At 52.4% G+C, this 20,891-nt stretch overlaps 1 protein-coding gene across 1 annotated transcript in view; it reads left to right on the top strand.

The window, feature by feature from the left end:
* Positions 1-20,891, top strand: part of adamts13 (ADAM metallopeptidase with thrombospondin type 1 motif, 13) — a 196,053-nt gene that overhangs the window by 105,873 nt on the left and 69,289 nt on the right. Inside the window, exons 16-20 of the mRNA XM_070863579.1 lie at positions 3,382-3,445; positions 8,779-8,905; positions 10,473-10,621; positions 12,892-13,012; positions 18,284-18,364. Of these exons, the coding sequence (XP_070719680.1) occupies positions 3,382-3,445; positions 8,779-8,905; positions 10,473-10,621; positions 12,892-13,012; positions 18,284-18,364 (542 nt within the window). The remainder of the gene's footprint in view (positions 1-3,381; positions 3,446-8,778; positions 8,906-10,472; positions 10,622-12,891; positions 13,013-18,283; positions 18,365-20,891) is intronic.

Here is a 20,891-nt window from a genome sequence, read left to right as displayed (position 1 = left end):
ATTCAGCCCCTCGAGTCTATTACACAGGAACAGGAGGAGGCCCATTCAGCCCCTCGAGCATGATGCACAGGAACAGGAGGAGGCCATTCAGCCCCTCGAACCTGTTACACAGGAACAGGAGGAGGTCCATTCAGCCCCTCGAGCCTGTTGCACAATAACAGGAGGAGGCCATTCAGCCCCTCGAGCCTGTTACACAGGAACAGGAGGTGGAATTCAGCCCCTCGAGCCTGTTACACAGGAACAGGAGGAGGCCCATTCAGCCCCTCGAGCCTGTTGCACAATAACAGGAGGAGGCCATTCAGCCCCTCGAGCCTGTTACACAGGAACAGGAGGAGGCCATTCAGCCCCTCGAGCCTGTTGCACAATAACAGGAGGAGGCCATTCAGCCCCTCGAGTGTGTTACACAGGAACAGGAGGAAGCCATTCAGCCCCTCGAGCCTGTTACACCGCAACAGGAGGAGGCCATTCAGCCCCTCGAGCCTGTTACACAGGAACAGGAGGAAGCCATTCAGCCCCTCGAGCCTGTTACACAGGAGCAGGAGGAGGCCCATTCAGCCCCTCGAGCCTGTTACACAGGAACAGGAGGAGGCCATTCAGCCCCTCGAGTCTATTACACAGGAACAGGAGGAGGCCATTCAGTCCCTCGAGCCTGTTACACAGGAACAGGAGGAGGCCATTCAGCCCCTCGAGTCTATTACACAGGAACAGGAGGAGGCCATTCAGTCCCTCGAGCCTGTTACATAGGAACAGGAGGAGACCATTCAGCCCCTCGAGCCTGTTACACAGGAACAGGAGGAGGCCCATTCAGTCCCTCGAGCCTGTTACACAGGAACAGGAGGAGGCCATTCAGCCCCTCGAGCCTGTTACACAGGAACAGGGGGAGGCCATTCAGCCCCTCGAGTCTATTACACTGGAACAGGAGGAGGCCATTCAGCCCCTCGAGTCTATTACACAGGAACAGGAGGAGGCCATTCAGCCCCTCGAGCCTGTTACACAGGAACAGGAGGAGGCCATTCAGCCCCTCGAGTCTATTACACAGGAACAGGAGGAGGCCATTCAGCCCCTCGAGTCTATTACACAGGAACAGGAGGAGGCCATTCAGCCCCTTGAGCCTGTTACACAGGAACAGGAGGAGGCCATTCAGCCCCTCGAGTCTGTTACACAGGAACAGGAGGAGGCCATTCAGCTCCTCGAGCCTGTTACACAGGAACAGGAGGCCATTCAGCCCCTCGAGCCTGTTACACAGGAACAGGAGGCCATTCAGCCCCTCGAACCTGTTACACAGGAACAGGAGGAGGCCATTCATCCCCTCGAGCGTGTTGCACAATAACAGGAGGAGGCCATTCAGCCCCTCGAGCCTGTTACACAGGAACAGGAGGAGGCCATTCAGCCCCTCGAGCCTGTTGCACAATAACAGGAGGAGGCCATTCAGCCCCTCGAGCCTGTTACACAGGAACAGGAGGAGGCCATTCAGCCCCTCGAGCCTGTTGCACAATAACAGGAGGAGGCCATTCAGCCCCTCGAGCCTGTTACACAGGAACAGGAGGAGGCCATTCAGCCCCTCGAGCCTGTTGCACAATAACAGGAGGAGGCCATTCAGCCCCTCGAGTCTATTACACAGGAACAGGAGGAGGCCATTCAGCCCCTCGAGCCTGTTACACAGGAACAGGAGGAGGCCATTCAGCCCCTCGAGCATGTTGCACAGGAACAGGAGAAGGCCATTCAGCCCCTCGAGCCTGCTCCACAGGAATAGGAGGAGGCCATTCAGCCCCTCGAGCCTGTTACACAGGAACAGGAGGAGGCCCATTCAGCCTCTCGAGCCTGTTCCCCCATTCAGTTAGATCAGAGCTGATCTGTATCTTAGCTCCATTTCCCCGCCATGGTTCTGTAACCCTTGATACTCTTACCTAACAAAAATCTATCAATCTCAAATTTGACATTTTTAATTGATACCCAGCTCTGGAACTCCCTAAACCTTAAGACGCTCCTTAAAACCTACCTCTTTGACTAAGCCTGTCCTAATATCTGTTACGTGGCTAGATGTCAAATTTTGTTTTATAGCGGTTCTGTTAAGCACCTTGGGACGTTTTATTATATTAAAGTATCAGCTGTGGCTCAGTGGGCAGCACTCTCGCCTCTTGTGGGTTCAAGTCCCACTCCAGGGACTTGAGCACAAAAGATCCAGGCTGACACTCCAGTGCAGTGCTGAGGGAGTGATGCACTGTCAGAGGTGCTGTCTTTCGGATGAGACGTTAAACCGAGGCCCCGTCTGCCCTCTCAGGTGGATGTAAAAGATCCCATGGCACTATTTCAAAGAATCCCCGGTGTCCTTGGGCTAAGATTTATCCCTCAATCACTATCACAAAAAACAGATTATCTAGATATAATCACAGTGCTGTTTGTGGGAGCTTGCTGTGCACAAATTGGCTGCCGCGTTTCCCACATTACAGCAGTGACTTAACTCCAAAACGTGCTTTATTGGCTGTAAAGCGCTTTGATATGTTGGGTGGTTATGAAAAGCGAGAGATAAATCCAATTCTTTCTTCCTTTTGTTGATACCCTTGCCCAACAAAAATATATCAATCTCAGTTTTTACATTTTTAATTGACACCCAGTTCTGGAATTCCGTCCCTCAACCTCTCTACTTCTCTTTAATCCTTTAAGACACTCCTTGAAACTTATCTCTTTGACCAAGCTTTTGGTCACCTATCCTAATATCTATTACATGACTCGGTGTCAAATTTTGCTTTTTCGCGGTGCTGTGAAGCACCTTGGGATGTTTTACTACGTTAAAGGCGCAATATAAATCAGGTTGTTGGATTGGGACACTCCTGGTGTGTGTGTGACTCAGTATCACACTGTATGGGGCACTCCTGGTGTGTGTGTGACTCAGTATCACACTGTATGGGGCACTCCTGCTCCGTGTGTGACTCAGTATCACACTGTATGGGGCACTCCTGGTGTGTGTGTGACTCAGTATCACACTGTATGGGGCACTCCTGGTGTGTGTGTGACTCAGTATCACACTGTATGGGGCACCCCTGCTCCGTGTGTGACTCAGTATCACACTGTATGGGGCACTCCTGGTGTGTGTGTGACTCAGTATCACACTGTATGGGGCACTCCTGGTGTGTGTGTGACTCAGTATCACACTGTATGGGGCACTCCTGGTGTGTGTGTGACTCAGTATCACACTGTATGGGGCACTCCTGCTCCGTGTGTGACTCAGTATCACACTGTATGGGGCACCCCTGCTCCGTGTGTGGCTTAGTGCTGCTCTGCCTTAATTAACTGAGCCATGGAGGGAGCAACCTTCCTGTTGTTAATATCCCCAGAGAGTTGGAGGAGTTCCTGATTTATTCAGTGTTTGGGTTTTTCTAGACCTGCGTTCGGTGGTCGGAAGTGTGAGGGAGCGGATATGGAGGCAAAGATGTGCAACGTTCAGGTGAGGGCGAGTGTGTGTCAATCGTCTCAATCGGGAACATAAGCGCTGGGGACTGGGTTCCCACAGTGTGTGGTTAGCGGGTACCAACCCCACAGGAACAGGAGGAGGCCATTCAGCCCCTCGAGCCTGTTACACAGGAACAGGAGGAGGCCATTCAGCCCCTCGAGCCTGTTACACAGGAACAGGAGGAGGCCATTCAGCCCCTCGAGCCTGTTACACAGGAACAGGAGGAGGCCATTCAGCCCCTCGAGCCTGTTACACAGGAACAGGAGGAGGCCATTCAACCCCTCGAGCCTGTTGCACAGGAACAGGAGGAGGCCCATTCAGCCCCTCGAGCCTGTTACACAGGAACAGGAGGAGGCCATTCAGCCCCTCGAGCCTGTTACACAGGAACAGGAGGAGGCCATTCAGCCCCTCGAGCCTGTTACACAGGAACAGGAGGAGGCCATTCAGCCCCTCGAGCCTGTTACACAGGAGCAGGAGGAGGCCATTCATCCCCTCGAGCCTGTTAAACAGGAACAGGAGGAGGCCATTCAGCCCCTCGAGCCTGTTACACAGGAACAGGAGGAGCCCATTCAGCCCCTCGAGCCTGTTACACAGGAACAGGAGGTGGCCATTCAGCCCCTCGAGCCTGTTACACAGGAACAGGAGGAGGCCATTCAGCCCCTCGAGCCTGTTACACAGGAACAGGAGGAGGCCATTCAACCCCTCGAGCCTGTTACACAGGAACAGGAGGAGGCCATTCAACCCCTCGAGCCTGTTACACAGGAACAGGAGGAGGCCATTCAGCCCCTCGAGCCTGTTACACAGGAACAGGAGGAGGCCATTCAACCCCTCGAGCCTGTTACACAGGAACAGGAGGAGGCCATTCAACCCCTCGAGCCTGTTACACAGGAACAGGAGGAGGCCCATTCAGCCCCTCGAGCCTGTTACACAGGAACAGGAGGAGGCCATTCAGTCCCTCGAGCCTGTTACACAGGAACAGGAGGAGGCCATTCAGCCCCTCGAGCCTGTTACACTGGAACAGGAGGAGGCCATTCAGCCCCTCGAGCCTGTTACACAGGAACAGGAGGAGGCCATTCAGCCCCTCGAGCCTGTTACACAGGATCAGGAGGAGGATGATTCAACCCCTCGAGCCTGCTCCGCCATTCAATGAGATCATAGCTGATCTGCGACCTAACTCCATTCACCCACCTTTGCCCCATCTCCCTCAACAAAAAATCTACCCACCTCAGCTTTAAAATTAACAATTGCCCTTGCATCAACTACTGTTTGTGGAGGAGAGCACTGGAGACTGGCCAAGGATACTGGGACAGACAGAGGGACACAAGGCTGAGTCCAGGGGTTCGGAATTTAACCTGTGAGGAAACGGTCAGAAAGTTGGGATTGTTTAATTTGCGAGAGAGGAAAGTTCGAAAGGAATTAATTACATTCTGAAGGGAATTGACAAAGTTGGTCCTAGCAGATTGTTTCCGACAATGAGGGGGTTCAAATCCAGGATCGTTGAGGGAGCTGGGGGTAAGAAGGGAAGTTGGGAATTTTTCACTGAAAGGGGTGTGGAGTTGTAGAATGAGCTCCCAGGAAGCACATTGAGACGGAAGGCGTAAATGGGGTCAAAGGGCAATTGATCTGTTTCTGGGGAGAGAGGGGATTGTGGGATAGACGGACAAGTGGAAATGAAAGGTATCTAACCCATGCTGTACCTGCCCTGGGAGTGTTTGATGGGACAGTGTAGAGGGAGCTTTACTCTGTATCTAACCCCGTGCTGTACCTGCCCTGGGAGTGTTTGATGGGACAGTGTAGAGGGAGCTTTACTCTGTATCTAACCCCCTGTACCTGCCCTGGGAGTGTTTGATGGGACAGTGCAGAGGGAGCTTTACTCTGTATCTAACCCGTGCTGTACCTGCCCTGGGAGTGTTTGATGGGACAGTGTAGAGGGAGCTTTACTCTGTATCTAACCCCCTGTACCTGCCCTGGGAGTGTTTGATGGGACAGTGTAGAGGGAGCTTTACTCTGTATCTAACCCCCTGTACCTGCCCTGGGAGTGTTTGATGGGACAGTGTAGAGGGAGCTTTACTCTGTATCTAACCCGTGCTGTACCTACCTTGGGAGTGTTTGATGGGACAGTGTAGAGAGAGCTTTACTCTGTATCTAACTGGAGAGCTGGCCATCCTAGACTGGGTGTTGTGTAACGAGAGAGGATTAATTAGCAATCTTGTTGTGCGAGGCCCCTTGGGGAAGAGTGACCATAATATGGTAGAATTCTTCATTAAGATGGAGAGTGACACAGTTAATTCGGAAACTAAGGTCCTGAACTTAAAGAAAGGTAACTCCGACGGTATGAGACGTGAATTGGCGAGAATAGACTGGCAAATGATACTTAAAGGGTTAACGGTGGATAGGCAATGGCAAACATTCAAAGATCACATGGATGAACTTCAACAATTGTACATCCCTGTCTGGAGTAAAAATAAAACGGGGAAGGTGGCTCAACCGTGGCTAACAAGGGAAATTAGGGATAGTGTTAAATCCAAGGAAGAGGCATATAAACTGGCCAGAAAAAGCAGCAAACCTGAGGACTGGGAGAAATTTAGAATTCAGCAGAGGAGGACAAAGGGTTTAATTAAGAGGGGGAAAATAGAGTATGAGAGGAAGCTTGCTGTGAACATAAAAACTGACTGCAAAAGCTTTTATAGATATGTGAAGATAAAAAGATTAGTGAAGACAAACGTAGGTCCCTTGCAGTCAGAATCAGGTGAATTTATAATGGGGAACAAAGAAATGGCAGACCAATTGAACAAATACTTAGGTTCTGTCTTCACGAAGGAAGACATTAATAACCTTCCGGAGACCAAGGGTCTAGCGAGAAGGAGGAACTGAAGGAAATTCTTATTAGTCAGGAAATTGTTTTAGGGAAATTGATGGGATTGAAGGCCGATAAATCCCCAGGGCCTGATGGTCTGCATCCCAGAGTGCTTAAGGAAGTGGCCCTTGAAATAGTGGATGCATTGGTGGTCATTTTCCAACATTCCATAGACTCTGGATCAGTTCCTATGGATTGGAGGGTAGCTAATGTAACCCCACTTTTTAAAAAAGGAAAGAGAGAGAAAACAGGGAATTTTGGACCGGTTAGCCTGACATCAGTAGTGGGGAAAATGTTGGAATCAATTATTAAAGATGAAATAGCAATGTATTTGGAAAGCAGTGACAGGATCAGTCCAAGTCAGCATGGATTTATGAAAGGGAAATCATGCTTGACAAATCTTCCAGAAGTTTTTGAGGATGTAACTAGTGGAGTGGACAAGGGAGAATCAGTGGATGTGGTATATTTGGACTTTCAAAAGGCTTTTGACAAGGTCCCACACAAGAGATTAGTGTGCAAAATTAAAGCACATGGTATTGGGGGTAATGTATTGACATGGATAGAGAACTAATTGGCAGACAGGAAGCAAAGAGTAGGAATAAATAGGTCCTTTTCAGAATGGCAGGCAGTGGCTAGTAGGGTACCGCAAGGTTCAGTGCTGGGACCCAGCTATTTACAATATATATTAATGATTTAGATGAAGGAATTGAATGTAATATCTCCAAGTTTGCAGATGACACTAAGCTGGGTGACGGTGTGAGCTGTGAGGAGGATGCTAAGAGGCTGCAGGGTGACTTGGACAGGTTAGGTGAGTGGGCAAATGTATGGCAGATGCAGTATAATGTGGATAAATGTGAGGTTATACACTTTGGTGGCAAAAACAGGAAGGCAGACTATCATCTGAATGGTGACAGATTAGGAAAAGGGGAGGTGCAACGAGACCTGGGTGTCATGGTACATCAGTCATTGAAGGTTGGCATGCAGGTACAGCAGTTAGTGAAGAAGGCAAATGGCATGTTGGCCTTCATAGCGAGAGGATTTGAGTATAGGAGCAGGGAGGTCTTACTGCAGTTGTACAGGGCCTTGGTGAGGCCACACCTGGAATATTGTGTTCAGTTTTGGTCTCCTAATCTGAGGAAGGACATTCTTGCTATTGAGGGAGTGCAGCGGAAGTTCACCAGACTGATTCCCGGGATGGCTGGACTGACATATGAAGAAAGACTGGATTGACTAGGCTTATATTCACTGGAGTTTAGAAGAATGAGAGAGGATTTCATGGAAACATATAAAATTCTGACGGGTTTAGACAGGTTAGATGCAGGAAGAATGTTCCCGATGTTGGGGAAGTCCAGAACCAGGGTCACAGTTTAAGGATAAAGGGTAAGCCATTTAGGACCAAGATGAGGAGAAACTTCTTCACTCAGAGAATTGTTAACCTGTGGAATTCTCTACCACAGAAAGTTGTTGATGCCAATTCATTAGATATATTCAAAAGGGAGTTAGATATGGCCCTTACGGCTAAAGAGATCAAGGGTAATGGAGAGAAAACAAGAATGGGGTACTGAAGTTGCATGATCAGCCATGATTATATTAAAAGGTAGTGCAGGCTAGAAGGCCCAATGGCCTACTCCTGTACCTATTTTCTATACTTCTATGTTTCTAACCCGTGCTGTACCTGCCCTGGGAGTGTTTGATGGGACAGTGTAGAGGGAGCTTTACTCTGTATCTAACCCCGTGCTGTACCTGCCCTGGGAGTGTGTGATGGGACAGTGTAGAGGGAGCTTTACTCTGTATCTAACCCGTGCTGTACCTGCCCTGGGAGTGTTTGATGGGACAGTGTAGAGGGAGCTTTACTCTGCATCTAACCCCCTGTACCTGCCCTGGGAGTGTTTGATGGGGCAGTGTAGAGGGAGCTTTACTCTGTATCTAACCCTGTGCTGTACCTGCCCTGGGAGTGTTTGATGGGACAGTGTAGAGGGAGCTTTACTCTGTATCTAACCCCCTGTACCTGCCCTGGGAGTGTTTGATGGGACAGTGTAGAGGGAGCTTTACTCTGTATCTAACCCCGTGCTGTACCTGCCCTGGGAGTGTTTGATGGGACAGTGTAGAGGGAGCTTTACTCTGTATCTAACCCCGTGCTGTACCTGCCCTGGGAGTGTTTGATGGAACAGTGTAGAGGGAGCTTTACTCTGTATCTAACCCCGTGCTGTACCTGCCCTGGGAGTGTTTGATGGGACAGTGTAGAGGGAGCTTTACTCTGTATCTAACCCCGTGCTGTACCTGCCCTGGGAGTGTTTGATGGGACAGTGTAGAGGGAGCTTTACTCTGTATCTAACCCGTGCTGTACCTGCCCCAGGAGTGTTTGTAGCTAATACTGGGTGGCTTAAAAAGTTGCGGAATGAAATTAACTGTGCCTCCACTGCTGTAAGTGTTTCTGTTACCTGCTGTTTTTCTCCCATTCTTTCTGCAGCCTTGCCAGGGATCTCAGTTTGATTTCATGACCACTCAGTGCTCAGACACCAACTCTCAGCCTCTCTACCTCAGCCCCAGGGTTCCCGTTTACTATAAGTGGCTACCTGCCCTGGGCTACGCAGAAGGTAAAACCACAGTGGGCTCAGCGTCTCACGTCCGTCACATCAACGTTATATATTTGTTGGGGGGAAATCATAAGAACGTAAGATCATAAGAAATAGGAGCAGGAGTAGGCCATATGGCCCCTCGAGCCTGCTCCGCCATTTAATACGAACATGGCTCATCCGATCATGGACTCAGCTCCACTTCCCCGCCCGCTCCCCATAACCCCTTATTCCCTTATCAGTTAAGAAACTGGCTATTTCTGTCTTAAATATATTCAATGTCCCAGCCTCCACAGCTCTCTGAGGCAGCGAATTCCACAGATTTACAACCCTCTGAGAGAAGAAATTCCTCCTCATCTCAGTTTTAAATGGGCGGCCCCTTATTCTCAGACTATGACCCCTAGTTCTAGTCTCCCCCATCAGTGGAAACATCCTCTCTGCATCCACCTTGTCAAGCTGCCTCATAATCTTATACGTTTCGATAAGATCACCTCTCATTCTTCTGAACTCCAATGAGTCGAGGCCCAACCTCCTCAACCTTTCCTCATGGGTCAACCCCCTCATCCCCGGAATCAACCGAGTGAACCTTCTCTGAACTGCCTCCAAAGCAAGTATATCCTTTCGTAAATATGGAAACCAAAACTGTACGCAGTACTCCAGGTGTGGCCTCACCTGTGATGTCCCGGTACTGATACCCCGGTACTGATACCCTGGTACTGATGTCCCGGTAGATGTCCCGGTACTGATACCCCGGTACTGATACCCCGCGGGGTACTGATACCCCGGTACTGATGTCCCGGGACATGATACCCCGGTACTGATACCCCGGTACTGATACCCCGGTACTGATGCCCCGGTACTGATGTCCCGGTACTGATGCCCCGGTACTGATGTCCCGGTACTGATGTCCCGGTACTGATGCCCCGGTACTGATGTCCCGGTACTGATGCCCCGGTACTGATGTCCCGGTACTGATGTCCCGGTACTGATGTCCCGGTACTGATGCCCCGGTACTGATGCCCCGGTACTGATGCCCCGGTACTGATGCCCCGGTACTGATGTCCCGGTACTGATGTCCCGGTACTGATGTCCCGGTACTGATACCCCGGTACTGATGCCCCGGTACTGATGCCCCGGTACTGATGCCCCGGTACTGATGCCCCGGTACTGATGTCCCGGTACTGATGTCCCGGTACTGATGTCCCGGTACTGATACCCCGGTACTGATGCCCCGGTACTGATGCCCCGGTACTGATGCCCCGGTACTGATGCCCCGGTACTGATGCCCCGGTACTGATGCCCCGGTACTGATGCCCCGGTACTGATGCCCCGGTACTGATGTCCCGGTACTGATGTCCCGGTACTGATGTCCCGGTACTGATGTCCCGGTACTGATGTCCCGGTACTGATGCCCCGGTACTGATGCCCCGGTACTGATGCCCCGGTACTGATGTCCCGGTACTGATGTCCCGGTACTGATGCCCCGGTACTGATGCCCCGGTACTGATGCCCCGGTACTGATGCCCCGGTACTGATGCCCCGGTACTGACGCCCCGGTACTAATGCTGCTCCCTTTGCCTATTCCCAGGTCACACGCTGTGCCAGTACATGTGCCGCGTGGATGGGAAGAGTTTCATGGTGAGTCGTGGCGACAGTTTTGTGGATGGGACCAGGTGTGTGCTGAGTGACTCAGAGACATCATCATCGTACAGACTCTGTGTCACGGGACGGTGCAGGGTAAGTGCCGAGCTCCACCACAACCATTCAACATCACTGCTGGACTCTCAGCACTGGATAGTGGCCTCTAGCTCACTCCCTGTGTCCCTCAGTCCCGGTCTACTTCACTCCCGGTGTCCCTTGCTCCTGGTCACCCTCACTCCCTCACTCCCCCTGGTCTCCCTCACCCCCCCCCACCCCGGTCTCCCTCACCCCCCCCGGTCTCCCTCACTCCCCCTAGTCTCCCTCACTCCCCCCGGTCTCCCTCACCCCCCCCACCCCGGTCTCCCTCACCCCCCCCCCCCCCGGTCTCCCTCACCCCCCCCCCCCCCGGTCTCCCTCACCTCCCCCCCCCGGTCTCCCTCACCTCCCCCCCCCCCCGGTCTCCCTCACTCTCTCCGGTCTCCCTCACTCCCCCCGGTCTCCCTCACCCCCCCCCCACCCCGGTCTCCCTCACTCCCCCCCCCCGGGTCTCCCTCACTCCCCCCGGTCTCCCTCACCCCCCACCCCCTGGTCTCCCTCACTGCCCCCAGTCTCCTTCACCCTCCCCCGGTCTCCCTCACTCCCCCCCCCCGGTCTCCCTCACTCCCCCCCCCCGGTCTCCCTCACTCCCCCCCCCCCCGGTCTCCCTCACTCCCCCCCCCCCGGTCTCCCTCACTCCCCCCCCCCCCCCAGTCTCCCTCACTCGCCCCCCAGTCTCCCTCACTCCCCCCGGTCTCCCTCACCCCCCACCCCCTGGTCTCCCTCACTCCCCCCAGTCTCCCTCACCCCCCCCCGGTCTCCCTCACTCCCCCCAGTCTCCCTCACCCTCCCCCGGTCTCCCTCACTCCCCCCCCCCCGGTCTCCCTCACTCCCCCCCCCCCCCGGTCTCCCTCACTCCCCCCCCCCCCGGTCTCCCTCACTCCCCCCCCCCCTGGTCTCCCTCACTCCCCCCCCCCCGGTCTCCCTCACTCCCCCCCCCCGGTCTCCCTCACTCCCCCCCCCCCGGGTCTCCTTCACTCGCCCCCCAGTCTCCCTCACTCCCCCCGGTCTCCCTCACTCCCCCCCCCCTCCCGGACTCCCTCACTCCCCCCCCCGGTCTCCCTCACTTCCCCCGATCTCCCTCACCCCCCCCCCGGTCTCCCTCACCTCACTCCCTCCGGTCTCCCTCACTCCCTCCGGTCTCCCTCACTCCCCCCAGTCTCCCTCACCCCCCCCCGGTCTCCCTCACCCCCCCCCCCCCCCCCCGGTCTCCCTCACTCCCCCCCCCCGGTCTCCCTCACTCCCCCCCCCCCCCCCCCCGGTCTCCCTCACTCCCCCCCCCCCCCCCGGGTCTCCCTCACTCCCCCCAGTCTCCCTCACCCTCCCCCGGTCTCCCTCACTCCCCCCCCCCCCCCCGGGTCTCCCTCACTCCCCCCGGTCTCCCTCACCCCCCACCCCCTGGTCTCCCTCACTCCCCCCAGTCTCCCTCACTCCCCCCCCGGTCTCCCTCACTCCCCCCCCCCCGGTCTCCCTCACTCCCCCCCCCCCGGTCTCCCTCACTCCCCCCCCCCCGGTCTCCCTCACTCCCCCCCCCCGGTCTCCCTCACTCCCCCCCCCCCGGTCTCCCTCACTTCCCCCCCCCCGGGTCTCCCTCACTCGCCCCCCAGTCTCCCTCACTCCCCCCGGTCTCCCTCACCCCCCCCCCTCCCGGACTCCCTCACTCCCCCCCCCCCCGGTCTCCCTCACCCCCCCCCCTCCCGGACTCCCTCACTCCCCCCCCCCCAGTCTCCCTCACTCCCCCCCCGGTCTCCCTCACTCCCCCCCCCCGGTCTCCCTCACTCCCCCCCCCCCGGTCTCCCTCACTCCCCCCCCCCGGTCTCCCTCACTCCCCCCCCGGTCTCCCTCACTCCCCCCCCCGGTCTCCCTCACTTCCCCCCCCCCCCCCCGGTCTCCCTCACTCCCCCCCCCCCGGTCTCCCTCACTTCCCCCCCCCCGGGTCTCCCTCACTCGCCCCCCAGTCTCCCTCACTCCCCCCGGTCTCCCTCACCCCCCCCCTCCCGGACTCCCTCACTCCCCCCCCCCCCGGTCTCCCTCACTTCCCCCGATCTCCCTCACCCCCCCCCCCCGGTCTCCCTCACCTCACTCCCTCTCGTCTCCCTCACTCCCCCCGGTCTCCCTCACTCCCCCCCCCGATCTCCCTCACTCCCCCCCCGGTCTCCCTCACTCCCCCCGGTCTCCCTCGCTCCCCCTCTTCTCCCTCACTCCCGGTGTGCTGCAGCCTGAGATTTCCCCCACTGTTACTGATTTTGTTTTGCGTGCTCCTGTTGTAGATATTTGGCTGCGATGGAAAGCTGGACTCTGGCCAGATGTCGGACAGCTGCAAGGTGTGCGGTGGCGATAACTCCAGCTGCAGGAAGCTATCGGGCTCCTACACCGAGGGCATCGCCAGAGGTAAGCCAACTGATGGGGGTGCCTCAGGGAGCTGGCTAACACTGGTGATTGTTGTGCTGTTTCCTCACCGGGGTATGGACCCCACGGACACTAGTTACACCCCGAAATCCCGAACCGGACCCTCGGCCAAATGCCCAATCCTGACGTGTGAGCCTCAACCCTGAGTCTCAGCAGGCTATTCAGCTGTGTGGGGCATCACATCCCGGCCCAATTCTGTCCTTACCCAAAGTCGATGCACACACCTTCCAGCGGGAGTCAGTAGAGAGAATGACGAGGAGCAGGCCATTCAGCCCCTCGAGCCTGTTACATAGGAACAGGAGGAGGCCATTCAGCCCCTCGTGGCCTGTTGCACAGGAACAGGAGGAGGCCATTCAGCCCCTCGAGCCTGTTACACAGGAACAGGAGGAGGCCATTCAGCCCCTCGTGGCCTGTTGCACAGGAACAGGAGGAGGCCATTCAGCCCCTCGAACCTGTTACACAGGAACAGGAGGAGGCCATTCAGCCCCTCGAACCTGTTACACAGGACCAGGAGGAGGCCATTCAGCCCCTCGAGCCTATTACACAGGAACAGGAGGAGGCCATTCAGCCTCTCGAACCTGTTACACAGGAACAGGAGGAGGCCATTCAGCCCCTCGAACCTGTTACACAGGACCAGGAGGAGGCCATTCAGCCCCTTGAGCCTGTTACACAGGAACAGGAGGAGGCCATTCAGCCCCTCAAACCTGTTACACAGGAACAGGAGGAGGCCATTCAGTCCCTCGAGCCTGTTACACAGGAACAGGAGAAGGCCATTCAGCCCCTCGAGCCTGTTACACAGGAACAGGAGGAGGCCATTCAGCCCCACGAGCCTGTTACACAGGAACAGGAGGAGGCCATTCAGCCCCTCGAGCCAGTTACACAGGAACAGGAGGAGGCCATTCAGCCCCTCGAGCCTGTTACACAGGAACAGGAGGAGGCCATTCAGCCCCTCGAGCCTGTTCTGCCATTCAATGAGATCATGGCTGATCTGCGACCTAACTCCATATACCCCGCCTTTGGCCCATATCCCTTAATACCTTAGGTTAATAAAAATTTATCAATCTCCGATTTAAAATTAACAACTGATTCAGCATTAACTGCCATTTTTGGGAGAGAGTTCCAAACCTCTTCCACCCTTTGTGTGTAGATGTGTTACTGAACTTCACTCCTGAAAGGTCTGGCTCTAATGTTTAGGCTGTGCCCCCGAGTCCTCGACTCCCCAACCAGCGGGAACAGTCTCTCTCTATCTACCCAATCTGTTAGAAACATAGAAACATAGAAAATAGGTGCAGGAGTAGGCCATTCGGCCCTTCGAGCCTGCACCGCCATTCAATGAGTTCATGGCTGAACATGCAACTTCAGTACCCCCTTCCTGCTTTCTCACCATACCCCTTGATCCCCCTAGTAGTAAGGACTTCATCTAACTCCCTTTTGAATATATTTAGTGACTTGGCCTCAACTACTTTCTGTGGTAGAGAATTCCACAGGTTCACCACTCTCTGGGTGAAGAAGTTTCTCCTCATCTCGGTCCTAAATGGCTTCCCCCTTATCCTTAGTCTGTGTCCCCTGGTTCTGGACTTCCCCAACATTGGGAACATTCTTCCTGCATCCAACCTGTCTAAATCCATCAGAATTTTAAACGTTTCTATGAGGTCCCCTCTCATTCTTCTGAACTCCAGTGAATACAAGCCCAGTTGATCCAGTCTTTCTTGATATGTCAGTCCCGCCATCCCGGGAATCAGTCTGGTGAACCTTCGCTGCACTCCCTCAATAGCAAGAATGTCCTTCCTCAAGTTAGGAGACCAAAACTGTACACAATACTCCAGGTGTGGCCTCACCAAGGCCCTGTACAACTGTAGCAACACCTCGCTGCCCCTGTACTCAAATCCCCTCGCTATGAAGGCCAACATGCCATTTGCTTTCTTAACCGCCTGCTGTACCTGCATGCCAACCTTCAATGACTGATGTACCATGACACCCAGGTCTCGTTGCACCTCCCCTTTTCCTAATCTGTCACCATTCAGATAATAGTCTGTCTCTCTGTTTTTACCACCAAAGTGGATAACCTCACATTTATCCACATTATACTTCATCTGCCATGCATTTGCCCACTCACCTAACCTATCCAAGTCACTCTGCAGCCTCATAGCATCCTCCTCGCAGCTCACACTGCCACCCAACTTAGTGTCATCCGCAAATTTGGAGACACTACAATTAATCCCCTCGTCTAAATCATTAATGTACAATGTAAACAGCTGGGGCCCCAGCACAGAACCTTGCGGTACCCCACTAGTCACTGCCTGCCATTCTGAAAAGTCCCCATTTACTCCTACTCTTTGCTTCCTGTCTGACAACCAGTTCTCAATCCATGTCAGCACACTACCCCCAATCCCATGTGCTTTAACTTTGCACATTAATCTCTTGTGTGGGACCTTGTCGCAAGCATTCTGAAAGTCCAAATATACCACATCAACTGGTTCTCCCTTGTCCACTCTACTGGAAACATCCTCAAAAAATTCCAGAAGATTTGTCAAGCATGATTTCCCTTTCACAAATCCATGCTGACTTGGACCTATCATGTCACCTCTTTCCAAATGCGCTGCTATGACATCCTTAATAATTGATTCCATCATTTTACCCACTACCGATGTCAGGCTGACCGGTCTATAATTCCCTGTTTTCTCTCTCCCTCCTTTTTTAAAATGTGGGGTTACATTGGCTACCCTCCACTCGATAGGAACTGATCCTGAGTCAATGGAATGTTGGAAAATGACTGTCAATGCATCCGCTATTTCCAAGGCCACCTCCTTAAGTACTCTGGGATGCAGACCATCAGGCCCTGGGGATTTATCGGCCTTCAATCCCATCAATTTCCCCAACACAATTTCCTGACTAATAAGGATTTCCCTCAGTTTCTCCTCCTTACTAGACCCTCTGACCCCTTTTATATCCGGAAGGTTGTTTGTGTCCTCCTTAGTGAATACCGAACCAAAGTACTTGTTCAATTGTTCTGCCATTTCTTTGTTCCCCGTTATGACTTCCCCTGATTCTGACTGCAGGGGACCAAATTTGTCTTTACTAACCTTTTTCTCTTTACATATCTAAAGAAACTTTTGCAGTCTTTCTTAATGTTCCCTGCAAGCTTCTTCTCGTACTCCATTTTCCCTGCCCTAATCAACCCTTTGTCCTCCTCTGCTGAGTTCTAAATTTCTCCCAGTCTCCGGGTTCACTGCTATTTCTGACCAATTTGTATGCCACTTCCTTGGCTTTAATACTATCCCTGATTTCCCTTGATATCCACGGTTGAGCTACCTTCCCTTTTTTATTTTTACAACAGACAGGAATGTACAATTGTTGTAGTTCATCCATCCGGTCTCTAAATGTCTGCCATTGCCCATCCACAGTCAACCCCTTAAGTATCATTCGCCAATCTATCCTAGCCAATTCACGCCTCATACCTTCAAAGTTAGCCTTCTTTAAGTTCTGGACCATGGTCTCTGAATTAACTGTTTCATTCTCCATCCTAATGCAGAATTCCACCATATTATGGTCACTCTTCCCCAAGGGGCCTCGCACAACGGGATTGCTAATTAATCCTCTCTCATTACACAACACCCAGTCTAAGATGGCCTCCCCCCTAGTTGGTTCCTCGACATATTGGTCTAGAAAACCATCCCTTATGCACTCCAGGAAATCCTCCTCCACCGTATTGCTTCCAGTTTGGTTAACCCAATCTATGTGCATATTAAAGTCACCCATTATAACTGCTGCACTTTTATTGCATGCACCCCTAATTTCCTGTTTGATGCCCTCCCCAACATCACTACTACTGTTTGGAGGTCTGTACACAACTCCCACTAACGTTTTTTGCCCTTTGGTGTTCTGCAGCTCTACCCATATAGATTCCACATCATCCAAGCTAATGTCCTTCCTAACTATTGCATTAATCTCCTCCTTAACCAGCAATGCTACCCCACCTCCTTTTCCTTTTATTCTATCCTTACTGAATGTTTGAATACCCCTGGATGTTGAGTTCCCAGCCCGGATCATCCTGGAGCCACGTCTTTGTAATCCCAATCACATCATATTTGTTAACATCTATTTGCACAGTTAATTCATCCACCTTATTATGGATACTCCTTGCATTAAGACACAAAGCCTTCAGGCTTGTTTTTTTAACACCCTTTGTCCTTTTAGAATTTTGCTGTACAGTGGCCCTTTTTGTTTTTTGCCTTGGGTTTCTCTGCCCTCCACTTTTCCTCATCTCCTTTCTGTCTTTTGCTTTTGTCTCCTTTTTGTTTCCCTCTGTCTCCCTGCATTGGTTCCCATCCCCCTGCCATATTAGTTTAACTCCCCCCCCAACAGCACTAGCAAACACTCCCCCTTGGACATTGGTTCCGGTCCTGCCCAGGTGCAGACTGTCCGGTTTGTACTGGTCCCACCTCCCCCAGAACAGGTTCCAATACCCCAGGAATTTGAATCCCTCCCTGCTGCACCATTGCTCAAGTCACGTATTCATCTGCGCTATCCTGCGATTCCTACTCTGACTATCACGTGGCACTGGTAGCAATCCCGAGATTACTACTTTTGAGGTCCTACTTTTTAATTCCCCTCAATATCCTGAAAACTTCCATCAGATCACCCCTTAACCCTCTAAATTACAGGGAATACAATCCTAGTTTGTGTAATCTCTCCTCGTAACTTAACCCTTGAAGTCCGGGTATCAGTCTGGTAAACCCACACTGCTCTCCCTCCGAGGTCAATATATCCTTCCTACGGTGTGGGCCCAGAACTGCTCACAGTGCTCCAGGTGTGGGCCCAGAACTGCTCACAGTACTCCAGGTGTGAGCCCAGAACTGCTCACAGTACTCCAGGTGTGGGCCCAGAACTGCTCACAGTACTCCAGGTGTGGGCCCAGAACTGCTCACAGTACTCCAGGTGTGAGCCCAGAACTGCTCACAGTACTCCAGGTGTGAGCCCAGAACTGCTCACAGTACTCCAGGTGTGGGCCCAGAACTGCTCACAGTACTTCAGGTGTGGGCCCAGAACTGCTCACAGTACTCCAGGTGTGGGCCCAGAACTGCTCACAGTACTCCAGGTGTGGGCCCAGAACTGCTCACAGTACTCCAGGTGTGGGCCCAGAACTGCTCACAGTGCTCCAGGTGTGAGCCCAGAACTGTTCCCAGTGCTCCAGGTGTGGGCCCAGAACTGCTCACAGTGTATCTCTGACGGTCTTTTATTTTTGAATTGCAGAGTACATCACCTTCCTTGCAGTCCCACCGCATTCCACCAACGTCCGAGTCTCCAACACCCAGTCTGTGTTCTCACATCTTGGTAAGGCACCGGAGGAAGGTTCAGTCACCTACACGGAAGTAAAAAGGCGGGGAATTCACCAAGATGCCAGTCCCGGGCTCGGGAGGGTGATCAGGGCTGGCAACGGAGAGGGAGTGGCACTTGAACCCCATAGAGGGTATTAAAGCCATCATAAATGGAATTACATAAAATTTACATCATATGTACATACAATTTACATAATTTAAATGTTTGCATAGAATTTACATACAATTTACATACAATTACATAGAATTTGCATACCGTTGCAGAATTGCATAGAATTTCAGAGAATGACACGGTATTTACAGCACAGAATCGGGCCTTTTGGCCCAGCTGGTCCGTGCCGGTGTTTATACTGCATCTCAGCCTCCTCCCACCCTACCTCATCTCACCCCATCAGCATATCCCTCTATTCCTTTCTCTCTCGTGTGTTTACATCCTCCCCTTAAATGCTACTCTTCATCTCAACCACTCCCTGTAGTGGTGAGTTCCACATTCTCCCCACCCTCTGGATAAAGCAGTGTCTCCTGAATTCCCGATTGGATTTATTAATGACGATCTGTTATTGAGGGCGCCTAGTTTTGATCTCCCCCACAAGTGGAAACATCGTCTCTACGTCTACCCTATTGAACCCTTTTATAATTTTAAAGACCTCTATCAGATCACCCCTCAGCCTTCTCGCTTCTAGACAGAGCCCCGGCCTCTTCCATCGTTCCTGATAATTATAACCTCTCAGTTCTGGTATCATCCCTGTGAATCTCCAATGTCTCTATATTGTTTTTATAATATGCAGACTAGAACCAGATTAACCCCCACCCCTGCAGCCATAACCTGCAGTGTGTCCAGGGGTCTGAGAGGAGGGGTATCACCACGCGTTACATTATTCTCCACGGTGAAATACCCGAGCTGCATATTTAAAGGAGACCCCACTGGCTTGGGAAACATAGAAACATAGAAACATAGAAAATAGGTGCAGGAGTAGGCCATTCGGCCCTTCTAGCCTGCACCGCCATTCAATGAGTTCATGGCTGAACATTCAACTTCAGTACCCCATTCCTGCTTTCTCGCCATACCCCTTGATCCCCCTAGTAGTAAGGACCTCATCTAACTCCTTTTTGAATATATTTAGTGAATTGGCCTCAACAACTTTCTGTGGTAGAGAATTCCACAGGTTCACCACTCTCTGGGTGAAGAAGTTCCTCCGCATCTCGGTCCTAAATGGCTTACCCCTTATCCTTAGACTGTGACCTCTGGTTCTGGACTTCCCCAACATTGGGAACATTCTTCCTGCATCTAACCTGTCTAACCCCGTCAGAATTTTAAATGTTTCTATGAGGTCCCCTCTCATTCTTCTGAACTCCAGTGAATACAAGCCCAGTTGATCCAGTCTTTCTTGATAGGTCAGTCCCGCCATCCCGGGAATCAGTCTGGTGAACCTTCGCTGCACTCCCTCAATAGCAAGAATGTCCTTCCTCAGGTTAGGAGACCAAAACTGTACACAATACTCCAGGTGTGGCCTCACCAATGCCCTGTACAACTGTAGCAACACCTCCCTGCCCCTGTACTCAAATCCCCTCGCTATGAAGGCCAACATGCCATTTGCTTTCTTAACCGCCTGCTGTACCTGCATGCCAACCTTCAATGACTGATGTACCATGACACCCAGGTCTCTTTGCACCTCCCCTTTTCCTAATCTGTCACCATTCAGATAATAGTCTGTCTCTCTGTTTTTACCACCAAAGTGGATAACCTCACATTTATCCACATTATACTTCATCTGCCATGCATTTGCCCACTCACCTAACCTATCCAAGTCGCTCTGCAGCCTCACAGCATCCTCCTCGCAGCTCACACTGCCACCCAACTTAGTGTCATCTGCAAATTTGGAGATACTACATTTAATCCCCTCATCTAAATCATTAATGTACAGTGTAAACAGCTGGGGCCCCAGCACAGAACCTTGCGGTACCCCACTAGTCACTGCCTGCCATTCTGAAAAGTACCCATTTACTCCTACTCTTTGCTTCCTGTCTGACAACCAGTTCTCAATCCATGTCAGTACACTACCCCCAATCCCATGTGCTCTAACTTTGCACATCAATCTCTTGTGTGGGACCTTGTCGAACGCCTTCTGAAAGTCCAAATATACCACATCAACTGGTTCTCCCTTATCCACTCTACTGGAAACATCCTCAAAAAATTCCAGAAGATTTGTCAAGCATGATTTCCCTTTCACAAATCCATGCTGACTTGGACCTATCATGTCACCTCTTTCCAAATGCACTGCTATGACATCCTTAATAATTGATTCCATCATTTTACCCACTACCGATGTCAGGCTGACCGGTCTATAATTCCCTGTTTTCTCTCTCCCTCCTTTTTTAAAAAGTGGGGTTACATTGGCTACCCTCCACTCCATAGGAACTGATCCAGAGTCAATGGAATGTTGGAAAATGACTGTCAACGCATCCACTATTTCCAAGGCCACCTCCTTAAGTACTCTGGGATGCAGTCCATCAGGCCCTGG

The sequence above is a fragment of the Pristiophorus japonicus genome, chromosome 20 (assembly GCF_044704955.1).
Source record: "Pristiophorus japonicus isolate sPriJap1 chromosome 20, sPriJap1.hap1, whole genome shotgun sequence".
Classification (NCBI taxonomy): domain Eukaryota; kingdom Metazoa; phylum Chordata; class Chondrichthyes; family Pristiophoridae; genus Pristiophorus; species Pristiophorus japonicus.
This window is presented reverse-complemented; position numbering and strand designations above follow the sequence as displayed.